At 38.4% G+C, this 15,799-nt stretch overlaps 1 protein-coding gene across 12 annotated transcripts in view; it reads right to left on the bottom strand.

The window, feature by feature from the left end:
* BBX (BBX high mobility group box domain containing) overlaps positions 1 to 15,799 on the bottom strand; it is a 268,773-nt gene that overhangs the window by 25,191 nt on the left and 227,783 nt on the right. For all 12 annotated transcript variants that reach the window (XM_057696544.1, XM_057696547.1, XM_057696549.1 and 9 more), the window contains 3 exons: positions 5,053 to 6,052; positions 3,909 to 4,047; positions 593 to 741 (listed from right to left, as the gene is read on the bottom strand). In XM_057696544.1, coding sequence (XP_057552527.1) covers positions 593 to 741; positions 3,909 to 4,047; positions 5,053 to 6,052 — 1,288 coding nt within the window. The remainder of the gene's footprint in view (positions 1 to 592; positions 742 to 3,908; positions 4,048 to 5,052; positions 6,053 to 15,799) is intronic.

Here is a 15,799-nt window from a genome sequence, read left to right on the forward strand (position 1 = left end):
AAGTCACAATGATAATTTGAAAAGCTTTCTTGATATACAGAGAAGAGAATCTGATATTCTTGAAAACAGCATTTTTCTAAATCTAACAAAACCAATAAAAATTATATTGCCAGAGTATTAGGGGAGTTTTATTTTCATTTACTTCACACGGCCAGTAAGGAAAAGAGTCTAGTTATTAGGTGAACAGAATGATTTCACTGCCCCAGAGTCCAACCTGTTGCAGACACAAAGGGAACAGAAGAACTGGGCTCAGCCAGTAGGTTTGCTCAAGAAAAGCTCATCATTCCCAATTTGAATTCTGGACAGTAGAAGGTTGAAGACCATGTATAACACTGCCAAAAGAGGTACACACTTAAGGGCAAATGTACAGCTTGAGATGCCAAAGGATGAAGGCTAAAGAGACTTAGGAAGGAAGGAAAAGAGAGAGAAGTAAGGCAGGAACCAAGATAGTCTTGGAAAGCAACCTGAAATTCCAACTTGCTACTGCTTCGATTGCAAATCCAATTACATATCTAAAGGGATCTGCAGATGCTTAGAAGAGGCTTCAGTTAGATGCTGACTATGCTGCAGGAAAGAAGAGCACACATCTAACCTTTGCTGGTTTTAGTCGGTTCTGAGGACATATTTCCAGTCTTCTTCTTTTTTCTTGGGACAGGTACACATTTCCGGTCAAATGTAACAGGACTATACTGAGGGAGGCTGTTGAATTTCTTTTCAAATTCTTCATCCAGCTTTGTTGAGCTAATAAAAGAGGGGAAGGGACAGAATCAATCAGCACGTGATGTAAATATTTAAACAGAAAATGATGTAAGATATTTTTTAAGATATTCCATTTGAAAATGGGGTCTCTACGAATTAGGGCATTGTTAAATTCTGTGCAACGACAAAAAATATCTTTTGAGAAATGCTTGAGAAGATTTACCAACACAGTTTTCTTCATAAAATCACATGACAGGTTATATAATTACCTTAGAAAAGTAGAAACATTATATAAAATAGTAGAATATTTTTAAAGTGGAGAATTTGCTGTTCTTTCCATTGGCATGGGAATTTTTCATTAAGTTCAATACAAAGCATATTCCATCCAGAGAAGTTTCTTATTCTAAATATTCTCGTGTGTGTGTGAGTGTGTGTGTGCGTGTGTGTGTGTGTACGGGCAAGCTTATTCACAGTATGGTATATTGGTAAATTTTATAAGCTTAATTTAAGAAAATTATCAACTAAGCACTTGATTAAAACATACACACAATGAAAATGTAAACAAATATTCTGAATATTAGAAAAAAATTCTGGACAGTTGACCAGGATGAGGACAAAACACTCAATGAGAAAAAGTAAAGCCAGTTTTCAAAGTACAGACTGGCAGAGGCAACATCACTATAATGCAAACCACAAATGACTTCAGAAATGCCACCAGCAAAGTTGGGAAATCCTTGGGCTGCTTTTGACTGTCTCTAAGTCCCCCCCCACAGCAATGGCAGCATGCCTGCTGGATCCTAGGCTGGCTGCTGGCTTTCATTTATAGGGAGACTTATTAGCTAAGATGCAACCCAAACAGATGGGAGAAGCTGCAGGAGAACTGCTGTGCTCAGTAGATGGAAAATGGAAGGCGTACTAGGAAGAGAGCAGCTTTGAGTACTGACTTCTAAGAAGTTAACACGTTAGGCTGCTACCTGAGGGATGTACTTGAGGGGTGTCCACCTTAGATTATGCTCAGTTTTGGAGGAATACATAAGAATTGGGAGCAGAGATGAGACAGTCAGATGACTAGCAGAATAGCCAAAAGAAAAAGGCCACTACTAAGTTCTAACAAAGCAGTGAAGGGTGGTGGGTGGGGGTGATGTTCCTCCTTTAGTAAAATTGTCTTTTCTCATTTCAGTTCATAAATATTTATACTAATGGAAAACTGGATACTATTTGATACTAATCAGATGCTATCAGAAGGCTATCTATAAGTACTGGATTTTTCAGTACTCTGGATAACCAAAAGAAAAATTTGAAAATGCAAGCTGTAACTCCTTAGGTCCCTTGGGACTATTTTTTCCTTTTTTCAACTAGAATAATCACCTATGTTTTTCTTGAAGAAGTCTGTAAAAGTAGAACTGCCAATATAGAGTGACCTTTCCTTGGCTACAGTTACCTAAACAGGTAGCACATTTTATGGGATAAAAAGGTTTAAAATGCTCATTTAGAAATCTCAGAGAAGACTGACAGGATCTGGCATTTTTCACTGCTCGTGAACTATGCTGGCATGTTCCAAACAAAGCAAACTCAGTCTGATTCTGACAGGCCAATATTTAAAGAAGGGAAAAGAGGAAAGACTAGAGCTTTACCACTGATTTAGCCTGTAGAAAACCACATCCCCAGTTAAATACATATGGCTTTCTTAGAAATGATTAAAACAAACAAAAACACCCCATACCCCAGTCTCTTTTCAGGAACAGATTTTCAAAAGACTGTTTCACCTTTCTTGTTCATCAAAGAAGATTGGTAAAAACACCTCTCTCATAGCTTCAGCAGTTTCTAATGGAAGCATCAGAGAACTTTCTGCTGGGGAGACTTCATGCCTGCTTTACTCCCCTGGGCCTTCATACTGTCTGCAATAATACCTGCTCTGCTCTCAGCTTGTAGACCCACAGGGCACTGGTAGTTCCAGGAGATACAGAGCACTGGTTTTGATGCTCCATTGTTACTTTTTAAGAAAATCCTGCAAATACTTTTGTATTTGACAATGAAAATTGTGAGGATTTTCATGTCATTGTTCAAGCATAATGTCAGCAAAACTAATTTGAACTACTTTGGATTTCTGAAAATATTAGAAATAAAATACATAAAATTGTAAATATATCATCTTGACACAAATCATTTTGAGGAACCATCATCATGAGAAATAATTTCCACCCTCCCACCGTGTGACGAGGGCCTTAAGATTAACCAGACTTTAAAGCACTGTAATGTCCAGTTGAAAAAGTACATCATCCCGCAAAGAGAAATGCAAATATTTACAGATAAGCCAAATATAATACTCCCAATGCACAAAATTTGCATGCTTCTAATATACTTACAAAAAAATATGGAAAATATATTAAAATGTACTTATTTCTATTCAATATATTCTTTTCAAATTGGGCTAATGAGAAATCTGAAAGGATTTTCAAAACAGTACAATTGAATGTACAGATGCTTAATTCACCAATATAAAGTACTGAATCTCCCAACAAAATGCTTCGTTAAGATTGGTATTAGGAGTCTGTTTTATATAATTAAAAAAATGAAATAACTCTTAATGATCTTATCTTGATGTCTGCTCCTTCTCGATTCTGTCTTTCAATACATAATTAATAGCTGAATATTCTCTGTATCAAGAGAATAGTCAACCTAATATTTTTACCTTAGAGCATTAGAACATGGTTTAAACAAAACAAGGTTAGAGGTAGAAACATATCAATAATTTTATATACGTTTTCAGCTGTCATTATTTTATAAACATTTATCTTTAGAAATATTAAATGAAGTACATACAGTATGTAAAATTAGCAAAGTATAAACATACTTATATAATATCCATTGTAAACTTCAGATGAGAACATGCATCCTGGTGATATGAAAGGGTTTACAACGTCACACCACTAATACAAGGTGGACCTCAACTCAAACCCAAGCCTAAGTCTAAAATCTACACATTTTGTACTATACTTAAAACGGGAATGACACTATCACTCACACAACCATGCTAACAGCAGGCATCATGTGATACACTTGATTTGTATGCCTTCATGGGTTTACAAGACGGCAGTAAGTGTTGACTGGATACTCAAAGAACACGCAGCTAGTGATCTGTTTACCTTGAAAATAACACCACACTTGGGGTCTGTGCAGTGTGGCTGACTGGGCTCATGGGCACTTACCCAAGGAGAGAGTCTTCCTTTGGCTTTGTCTTCTTGAACTTCTTGCTTCCACTGGTCCCACTCTGGTTAAATGTCCAGCTTTCTTCATTCCAACACCCTTCGTGATCAGAGGAGTTTCCTTTTCCTGAGCTTCGTTTCCCTAAGGAAATTCAAAAGAAAGAGCATGTCTGGTATATTGGGATGGAAGGGAAATCATCTTAGTTGCTCCACAAATGACCTCTTTACCCCTTAGGTATCATTTGCATGATGCTATCTGTAGCTATTTCAGATTCCTCACAGTGATTCCTGATGGACCACCTTTAATAACAGAACATGAAAAAAAGTAACTTACAGACTCTGAGATCCCCAGTCTCATCATAACAGGTGCTACATGGCTTATGAGGCAGACTACCTACTATTAGCTTTTCCATTAGAGAATCAGCTTGAGGTGCGGGAGCCCTTTGCTGGTACACACTACTAATTCTAATTTCCCCGACTTACTGGAATAACATCCCTGGAGAACTATGTACTCTCAAGGATCTTTATTCAGGACTTGTTAGACCTATTTTCACAAATCTTTATAGTTGGAATTTAGCTTGGCAAGAGGTAGTTCCTAGCCAGATACTGTATTTTAAAATAGATGAATTTATATGAAACACTATGGAATAAAGGTATATACGTTAACTGGTTTCTGCATACTATTATGTTTTAAAGAGCTCTTCACTTTGATTATAGTTTTGATTACCTAGTGGGGAAGGCTAGATAAGTTATTTGCTTCTAGAGTCTACAGGTCAAGATTCTGCCAGACATATCTGCTTAAGAAAATTACTTTCATCAGTTTTAAAAACCAGACCTAAGAGCTCTACATATGCAATACTGATCCTTCAAAACAGCCATCCGACACCAGTGATAAAAAAGGTTGGAGTAACTTTGAATGCTTATATTCTGAGAACTATGTAAAAAGCGAATAGAAACTCTCCTCAATGGTATTAAAAACACATAGGTAAAATGACATGTATATAATCTAAAAACTGTAAAGAATCATACAAATGTAAAATATTATTTTGATACTATATTGTTCTTTATTGTGGTTCTTTTCAATATGTCTAAAGGAGAAATTCTGCTAGGTTTCCATGTTCTTTTCAGATTTTGAGAAGTCACTTACCTCTGTCAACATTAGCTCGCAGAGAGGTGAGCATGCCCTCAGACACCAGGGTTTTATAAAGAGCACCTTTGCAAGACCTCTCGGATTTCCGGGAGCCACAAGTCTCTATTTTTCTGTGACAGTCACTGTCCTCAGGCTTGGTCTGTCCCGATAGGCTGGGTGGTAATGCATCCTCCGTGGGGGTCAATGGTTCTGCTTTTATACCCTCTGGCACCTCACCAGAAATGTTCTTGCTGGCAGAAATACTGATAAAATCTGGAGGTCTTGACTCTTTGGTGGTGTCTGAGGATTTCTCCTTTGACATTTTCTTCTCTCTTGATTTCACTTTTTTCTTTGGTGGCTTGGCATCCAAAATACTTCCCTTGCCACTTGAGGATGTGCGGACCTTCTTGCGAGGGGTTTCTCCAAGCTTCTCGATGCCCCAGTCTCCCTTTGCAACAGCTTCGATGGTGTACATGACACTCTCGATATCAGATTCCGAGGACTGCCTCTTTTTGCAAGTCTTCTTGGGTGTGGATTTATCATTTCCGTGTCGATCCATTTTGTTTTTCTTCTTTTTCTTTTTTAGCTTTTCTGGTTTGCTTAATGCAGTGGGATCTTCAATGATCATAATTCCATGAGGATGGCACATGTGATCCTTTCTACTGGGAACATCGCTTATTATTATCTTGCTACTGGCAGAGTAAGAAAAATCAGGGAAGTGACTACATTTTTGATCTTCCTCTAATTTAATTTCTTTGGGAGCTTCCATTTTTATGCCCATTATATTATCCATTCGCAGCTCCTCAAAATTTCTTAGTTCCTTAGGATCTCTTACATTTTCCTTAGCTGATTTTTCAAATTCTGCTTCTTTCTGTAACCTGGCTTCATCTGTATTCTCCATTTTTATTTCTTTTTCTTCCTTTCCCTTCTCCAATTCTTTAATTCGTCCGCCATCTGATTCTTTTGCTTTTATTAGCTTTGATTCTTCCATTTTTACCCCCTCTGATGCCAGGCACATCTAAACAGTCAAACATAAAAGAACAACCAAAATATATTATTCTATACTTGAAATTAGCTTAAACTTTTTTATTACACCCTATTAAAAAGTAATCAAAACAAACTTCAAACTTTACAATAACAAGTCCACTTCTGCCAAACTAGTAAGTTATTCAAATTAATAAAAGGCTTTATAATACATTCATTTAACTCTAGAGGAGCATATACTCAAATTCTCATTTTCCAGCTCTGATGAAGCTTTTCCTATGAAAACAAGATTTGATAAAAGGAGGATGGGATCTAGAGCTGAAAGACCTGAGTTTGAGCCTTAATTTGGCTACTTGCTAAACTATGTACCTAGAATGAGTCATTTCAGTCCTCACTCCTCTGTTGCATTTGTAACATAAAAATGATAATAGTTGTCTCAGAGGATCCTGTGAGGCCTGAGATGACGCACGTATGGCGGTATTTAGTAAATCATCCCCAAACTCTATTCACATATTTACGTTTTCTTTTTTCTAGGGGAAATGAGAGAAATGGCAACAGTTTCTACCTACCCGCTTGAAATTAGAAGTGATGATTCATTAAAGAACTACAGAAGGTTTTGATTAATGAACAAAACATTACAGGTCCACAAATGCCAACAGATTGAGGATCGCAAAAGTTCTGAAAAATAAGTGGTGGGTGGCTGTTTTTTTTTTAAACTCATTTGATGGCAAACTTGATCTGATCCAAACTTACCTGGCTGCAAATTCTGACCAGAACTATTATGAAACTGCTTAATGTGTTAATTTATCTCCCTTAAAGCGACTCTTTATGTTTTTGCTATCACATCTCCACGAATCTGAATATATATTAGGGGAATTAATGGCATACTGTAAGATACATACACTATCATTTTCCCTAAAATCTGAAAAATTCTGAGTACCACAACACATCTGGCAGCAATTCAGTTGAGTTTTTAAACTCCCCAAATTTCACATATGGGACACATTAAAGGAGAAACTTGTCATCGTCCTCTCCAGCAACTCTAGGTACTTTGAAACTGCCATCTAAAGCTATTTTCTAAAAGAGGAAATTACAGCTCATTGTAAAATTCATTTTTAATGCCTGGGTTTTCACTCATAAACACTCCCTGTAAGACTCCCAAGTGCCAGGCCCAGTGGAGGACACGAGAGGTCCAAAGATCAGTAAGGTCCGTCCCACGTGGTCCTGACAGCCTCCACCTCAGCCCCCCAGGCCCTCTGAGGAATTCATCATGAGTGACAAGGCTGGTGGAGCCAATGGCAGCACAGGAATTCTTAACCATTACTCACTTTATCTACTTTGCACTGTCAGTTTAGAGGCAAAAGACTATTAGGGCTTGCTGAGTCCCGCAAATCAAGTACATGACTAAGAAACGGATCTGTTTTAAAAGAAAAATCACCATTTTATGGAACAGCAAGTTGTCAGAGACTTAACGTCTATAAAATTCATTTTTCAAATGGATAATACATTGAATTAAACATCAGATGCTATTTTACCTCAGTTTTTCCCTTAGTACTTTCAGTGTATCTCAAGTCCTTCCGTGAGAATTAGGATTACTAACTCTGGGGAAAACTGGAGAAGGGGCGGGGGGGAGGCAAACAGTGCAAGGTTTTTAAAAAATGAACATGACAAGAGCACCCAGTCCTTCAGGATCATTCACAGGGAAGATGTGAAATATCATGAATTCACAGCAGAGCTGTCTTTTTCAGAAATCATCTAAGTTAACTTTTAGACCTCAGCAAGTAGCTATGAAGACTGAGAATTTCCCTTTATTAAACTTAACCAGAAAAAAAGATCAAAGCAAAATGTTAAATTAATTCTGAAACACTGATACATTTCACCTTCCCTGCATGCTTTATTCTCAGGGGAGATTTGCTGTTTTTGTATCAATTTTGAAATAATTTTTGTTTTCCTATCTCAATTATCCTAGCCCTTCATGAATCTAACTATCCCATGTGGGGAGAGAGACTATGCTAGAAGAAGGCTAGAAAGGCATCCTCAAGGTAAATTTTATAGTTTTCAACCACTATCACTCTGGTGGACTTTAATAAGTCACTTCAGGGACCTCTGCCACCCAGGCACTGATCTTTACAGTGGTATGCCAACGGTTTACATTTGCACAGGTTCATCTTAGCAAACTCAATAATGCTTTGCAAACTATTCTCAGCTTCAATATATTTTAAAACGATTCTCCTCATCACCCCTGATAGGATTCTACAGCTAAGAATGAAATGGAACAAATGCAGACATTCACTCTGGGGATGTATTCTGGGAAACAGCATAATATTTTTTGGGAAGGTAATTACACTGAGCACTAGTCATGCTTTATTTCCTGTTTCAGGCTCTTAAAAGTTTTTTCATAGAGCATGTTAATTCTAAATTACAAGGAAAACAATTATATAGCTGGAACTTAAAACTATAAAAATAAAACAAATAACTACAAATCACAAATCTCACTAACCAAAACCCCAAGCAAACACAAATCAGACTCTCAGCACTGGGTGTCACTCTAGATTTACCTAATTATCTTATCTAATGTTATCTAATTTAACATTCTTCCTAATGTAGAAATTTATTTTACTACAAAATTCCTGAGAGTGAGTTATCCAACTTTTTGCACAAAGACAGCGACCATACCAGAGGGCAATTCTGTTTGAAATTTTTAAAATATTGAGGAAAAATTTATAACCTTATCAGTCCTGGTTGTTCCCTGAAGCCACTTATATTAATTCATTCCTTCTCTCATGTGACAAACTTTCAAATCCTAGAGGATAAGACTTCATGTTCCCATGAGTCTCTTCCCCTGGAATAACTGCTTATCGTATGTAAAGGCTTCCCAACCTTTCGGAAGTTGGGTCCCTCTTACCCAGATGCAGTATGGTTGTCCTAAAGTGAGAATGGACTCTACTGAAATAAGCTGGGTTCCTGTACAAGCACCATACTTGCTTGCCTAAGGCCACACAGTGAGCTAGTAGTTTACACTTGAACCCAAATGAGGATATAAAGGCTGAGAAATGTAACAGTATACCCTCCACCAGGTGGTTGTGAGGCAAAAGTTAACATGTGTAAATAAAACTTGCAAATGACATAAAGCTTATAAGGGCTGGAAAACAATGACATTTCAATTTAGCAATATCTTCTTCAGGTTAAGTTCCCAGCCTTCCTGTAATACTCTAGATGAAAAGTGGAAGTATTTGTCAGTTGGTGGGGACACATCTAACGGGAACCAAAGATGAACTTGCCCTACTGTTCTTATTTTTAATTTATTTTTAATTTTTTAAATTAATTTTTATTGTAGTTGCTTTACAATGCTGTGTTAGTTTCTACTGTAGAGCAAAGTGAATCAGTTGTATGTGTACATATATCCCCTCTTTTTTGGATCTCCTTCACATTTAGGTCACCACTGGGTAGAGTTCCCTGTGCTATACAGCAGGTTCTCATTAGTTATCTATTTTATACAAAGAGGTGTATATATGTCAATCCCATCTCCCAATTCATCCCACCCCCACCCTTCCCCTGTGGCATCCATATGTTTGTTCTCTATGTCTGTCTCTATTTCTGCTTTGCAAATAAGATCATCTATATCATTTTTCTGGATTCCACATATATGCGTTAAAATACGATATCCCAAGGTTTTTAGAAAACAGGTCAAACTTCTGGCTTGTATTGGGCTTGTGGTCAGTTAAAATCCTGGATTACCTACAGACTATGCTAGGAAGCTTGATCTCTCCCATTCTATATCTTTATTTTTTTCTTTTTTTATATCTAGATGCAAGATTTTCCATTTTTCCTCACAGAGTATATTCTTTCAAAATCGGAATTAAATTGCCTTCCAGATTTGTGTTATAGACACATTTGACAAAGTTGCTTTTTATGTCTTCGTCCAAATCTTTGGTAATAGAGTAGGACATGGCCAAGGACAAGAGCCTTCTGGCAAACCTCTAGAACTCTTTCATCAGGTGGATTTGAACATTAATAAACTTCAGCAATCAAAGCATGTTTAATAATCCAGTCTAAATTCCCCCCATTTTGTTTACAAAGACGTCATAAGATTATCTGCCAGAAGTTTTGCTGAGATGTGGATACAGCATGTCAACAGCATTCTCTCAGCCTATTTTATAAGCATACAGAATACAAAACGAGGATGGCCTGTGCACCAGTCAGGGTCTAACTACACAAACAGAAACAACTGAAAGCATATCTAGCCGAGGGAATTTAATGCAGGGAATAAATTGATTACACAGGTCATGAAGAACTGGGATACCCAAACAGGAGGTGGTCAGGTGACCCAGGGTTAATAACAGCAGGAAGCCACAAAAGGGACAAATGGGGGAGGAAATATCACAAAGCCCAGGGCCTAGGTCCCTGGTGGAAGGCAGACCCACGGTGGGCCGATCTGGAGGGAGCTGGCTACATGGAAGAGACGCTGCCTTTGCATCACCCCCACCCCGCCTCACCCCTTCCCTAAACATCCCAGCCTCGCTCTTCCTCTCATCCCCTAATCTTCCGCCAGTGTCTCCCACTGGCTGAACTCAGCTGGAAGTCAGGGGACACAGGAACCCAGGAAAGGCAGTCTGCAGACACCGGGGATATGAGCCAGCATACAGGACACAGAGATTCTGGGGAAGAGCATTAGACAATAACTTTGTGCGGGGGGAGACTTCAATAATTCCCAGTTTTCATCTTCTTTCTATGAGTTCAAACACGATTAGAAATAATTTTCAGAAGTTTCTAGGAATTAATAGTCTATATTTTCACATGACATAAAACGGAGTCCAGGAACAGCTATGGATTTACTAACTCTTAGAAGATGCCATCACGCCAAGATGTGAGCAAATTTTATATTGAGAGGCAGTTTCAAAAGGCAAGGATTCTAGAGCCAGATTGTCTATAACAACAGACTGGCTCTGCCACCAATTAGCTCCTTTTCTCTAAACCTTTCTGTGCCTGCATTTCCCAATCTACAGAATGTGGATGTTTAATATAGTACTTGCCTTAGGAATACTGTGAGGTTCAGCAAAGTGCACATGTGTAGTACTTAAAATAGTGTCTAGCACAGAGCAAGAATAATGCATTTTGACAACCATCCCTTTGGGGCCTAATGCCATGTAGGATAAATGCTGGCTATTATTAGTAGTAGTAATATTCATACTGGTATCATTAATAGCACATCATGGCCCTGGCAGACTAACTGCTTTGCTCCAATTCACTCTAGGGTTGAATGATTCTATATCTGCGGGGAAAACCATGTACAACAAAATTAGATTCAGAAAGATCTTAAATCAATTATCTTTCAAGAAGCAACTCTTTTTTTTTTTTTTTAAAGGTACAATCAAACTCAGTTCTACTTTGGGGTACAAGCATTATCTACTCACATCTACTTTTGGGTGCATATAGCAACACTTTAGTGGGACTTAGGAAAGCACACACATATGTATGGATGGACACACGCATGGATGTGCACAGAGATAAGCACACAGTGGACACAAAAGAACATAAATCAGTGTTAACTCAAGTGAATAAAACTGCATGTGGGAAGCACAGAATGAATGTCTGTTATTAATTAGCCAACTTGCCCTTAGTAGAGGGTTGGTTATTAATCAGGCCTTGAAACAGAACATGCCTTAGTAAATGACAATTTATTCTTCTATTACTATTTTAAATTGAACAATAACCTTCTTTAAAAGTGAGAATGGAAAATCATCTGCAGGACACCTTCTGGATGGAATTCTCATGGCTGTGTTCAAAGAAGTTAAAATGTTAATGTTTTAAATCAAAGGTTGGGCATAAATATTTGATATCCACTGTCTATTCCCTCAGGTACTACTCTGTTTCTAATAACTGTCACTCAGGGCGGGGGCAGGGGGCACAAAACGTACCCTGTTCACCTTTGTGTTCTCCTCCAAGAATATCTTAGTACCTTTCAAAATGAAAGCATTCAACAGATAATTGTGTTGAATTGAATGGTTCATTAGTTCTGAGGTAAATGATGAATCTAAAATGCATTCTGATTAATACCAGGGAAGAGTTATGAGTCTGTAAAAAACAATGCTAATTATGAGCATGCTGCTGCTTGGCCTAGACCAGTGATCACACTGTCGTCAGTTATGCTTCCCAGCAGCACCAGTGAAAATTAATCCCCAATATTTTAATTTTACCTCTGACAACTGAAACCACACTGAGGCTTCTTACTGTTTCGTGTAGTCAGGCTGGCCTGATAGTGATGTGCTAGAAGAAATGTAACTCACTCCCAAAAGGAAAACAAAAATCATCATGTTGAAACCCAGATCTTTTGGATGTATATGTTGGACAGACATATAAAAAAGCTATCCTCTCCAAAATGACTGCGAAGAAAAAAACTGATAAAGATACTGAAGGGGTGAGATAAAATGGAGGGAATATTTTTCGTGTTCCAGAGTTCAGGGAGGCTGTCATTTTCAGTTCAGGTAAGACCACACCTTAGGTTCAGGGTTTGTTATTGGGAAGTCGCTTTAAAGACATAGTCAATCTGTGCTGCATCAAGCTTTTATCTCCTTAAAATCAAAGACACTTTAAAATGTATTCCTTTCTACAAATGTTAAGGTACTGATTCATTTCTTTAATGTGTCCTGCTTTAAAAGACTGAGGGAAATGACCAGTGAAGAAAAATTAATCATGTGTACCAGATAAGAAATAATACCACAGAAGAAGATGCCTTCAACTGGTACAAAGAAATGGGTAAGTAGTTCCAAAATGTACCATATTATTTCACTCAATAATATTTTGTCTTTCATTGTGTGTTATAAAGGAGCCAGCTACATTAAAAACAAGGCAGTGTGAAAACAGACTCACTAACACTAATTAAGAAGTTTCCATTCCAAAATTTCTGCTTTTTAGTACAAAACAAATGTTTTGCAGCCAAGGTATGTTTACAATCATTTTGTACAGGCTTATGATATGCCAAAACAGTGTAGACACAACCCTAGGATGGCATTTAGCAATGTTTTTCCAAGGTGTGCGTTTCTCCCATGATTAAATAGAACCAGAATGTTTTTGCCATTACAAGATACTGAGTGACAAGACAAGAACAAGGACGCAGATGCAGAGAATGGACTGGAGAACTCGAGGTTTGGGGGTGGCGGGGGGTGAAGGGGAAGCTGAGACGAAGTGAGAGAGCAGCATAGACATATATATACTACCAACTGTAAAACAGATAGCCAGTGGGAAGCTGCTGTGTAACAAAGGGAGTTCAACTCGAGGATGGAAGATGCCTTAGAGGACTGGGACTGGGAGGGTGGGGGGGAGTCGAGGGAGGGAGGGAATACGGGGATATGTGTATAAAAACAGATGATTGAACTTGGTGTACCTCAAAAAAAATAATAAATAAATAAAATGGAAAAAAAAAAGTTAATGGACTGCTAAAAATGTGACCCGGTTTAAAATTATTTCAAAAATGGGATGACACTAAAGATAATGTTTTTATTGCTTCAAAAGAAGATCTACTCTCCCACTAAACGCATTCTGGAAAAACTGTTTTGTTTTGTTTTTTGGTTTCTTTTGTGTGTGTATGAGAAATCTTGGGAAATAAGGCTGTAATGTGTCTGTTCAGCTATGTTGATCTCTTTATCAAACTCAGTTGTTTCTCCAAAAAAAAAAAAAAAGATACTGGCTGATGGTTTCAGACAATAAAGAATAGCACCACTACTAAGAAAATTCAATTTTCTTTATTATAAAAGCTGAAGCATCTCTCAACACTAAAATCTGTACATATTAAGTAGCTTACTATTTAGTTTGCTGAAACAATTGGGCCAGGTGAAATGGTGGTTTAAATGTTTATTCACTATTTCTTCAGAAACTATTTCTGAAGACACTAGATGGGGTAGGGGTGGCCTTTGCTCCAAAAGGCCATTTACTGAAGTCTCCTCCAAAGGTGTTATCATGAGGTTCATTCCTCTATTTCACTTGCGACAAAAATAAGTTGGAAATAAAACGAAAAGTTTTAGAATAGGAGTTTTCTGAAGATGACTTGCAACTCTGCACAAAAAGGAAAGAAACACACCACTTCAAATAAAAGGTCCCCTCAAATGTAAGTGTTAGAATTCAGTTTTACAATGCGAGTGTAGGTGGAGCTGAGAATTTGGGAACTACACGTTGAGGTTCTGGGCTTCAGGGGGTTATAATAGGATGAAGGGATAATGCACATCAATGAGATGAGGACACAACACAAATGGAATCATACCTCAATCACATACCACCTATAACTGGAAATGGTCGGGGGATTTCCTACTTTTTTAATATAGTATATAATTTCTGTAATTTTAACATAACATCTTTTTTTAATTGCCTTTTTAAATATATTTATTTATTTATTTATTTATTTAATTTATTGGCTGCGTTGGGTCTTCGTTGCTGCACACGGGCTTTCTCTACTTGATGTGAGTGGGGGTACTCTTCATTGTGGTGCGCGGCTCCTCATTGTAGTGGCTTCTAGTGTTATGGAGCATGGGCTCTAGGTGCGTGGGCTTCAAAAGTTGTGGCACATGGGCTCAATAGTTGTGACTCACGGGCTCTAGAGCATAGGCTCAATAGTTGTGGCACACAGGCTTAGTTGCTCCGCGGCATGTGAAATCTTCCCAGAGCAGGGCTTAAACCTATGTCCCCTGCATTGGCAGGCGGATCCTTAACCACTGCACCACCTAGGAAGTCCATAGCTCATCTTTTCTTAAAGTGAGCCACAATTTCCCACAAGATTTAATTCTTATAGATACTAGAATAAATTCATCTTTATCTATCCATTTGATTTTCATTGTATGTGGTTTTTACAAGTTAGAATGCAAGAAAAACTAGGGTGTTGAGACCTCTGAAAATGTCGCCATCCTCTTTTAATAAATTGGGTTAATGACAACTTTTCCAATTCCCCTGGACCCACCATATCCACAATCTTGCTTTTTATACATATGAAGAGTATATCTGGAGAGACCCAGCATTCTCCTTCTTCAGCTTCACCATAACAGATTATCAGTTTCACAAACTGAGATAAAGAAGAAAAGTACAACACAGACAAATCCAGCAACCCTGTGGTGACCGTTTTTTACCTTTCTTTCCTCTGTGCTCAGAGGAACCTGGGTCTCTGCTCTCCAAACTCAACTCCAAACTCAACCCAGCTGGCAATCCCTCGTGCTGACCCTTCCAGTATTGGATTTCTTTCGTTATCCCTTCCCCCTCAGCATCTTTCATCTCTGCTTTTCTACTTGTGGGGTCCCCTCTCGGTTTACAAACACCCAGGTTTCCTGCGGTCGGGTGCAAGATCAGGGTAAACTCCTGGAAGCCCTTCTTCTCCCACACACTCAGGCTCAGGGCTGCAGTCGTCTCTGACTCCCCTGTGCTTTACCTCTCATAGCTACTCAATCGTCAAACCCAACTGCACCCCTGCAGCCTCCCACGCCCACTGCCAGCTCCCCAAATGCTGGTTCCCGTCTTCCCACACTTGGATGTCCACAGAGGTTTTCCACTCTGCGCTACACAGCTGCCAAGTACGTCTCTCCAAGCACTGCTCTCGCCACTGCATACCTCTGCTCCAGTTCTTAAACCGCCCTTCATTATTTTCACGTACAAATTTCTCTGCTTCACACTCAACACCCTCCCAATTCTAACTTGTAGCTACACTCTATCTTCACCTTCCATAAATCTCCTACCACAGCCCTCCCCTCCTGTCCAGCTGATTTACTTGTTGTCATCTACCTATGTCATGTTTGCCTGCCTT

This window comes from Hippopotamus amphibius, chromosome 10 (assembly GCF_030028045.1).
Source record: "Hippopotamus amphibius kiboko isolate mHipAmp2 chromosome 10, mHipAmp2.hap2, whole genome shotgun sequence".
Taxonomy (NCBI): domain Eukaryota; kingdom Metazoa; phylum Chordata; class Mammalia; order Artiodactyla; family Hippopotamidae; genus Hippopotamus; species Hippopotamus amphibius.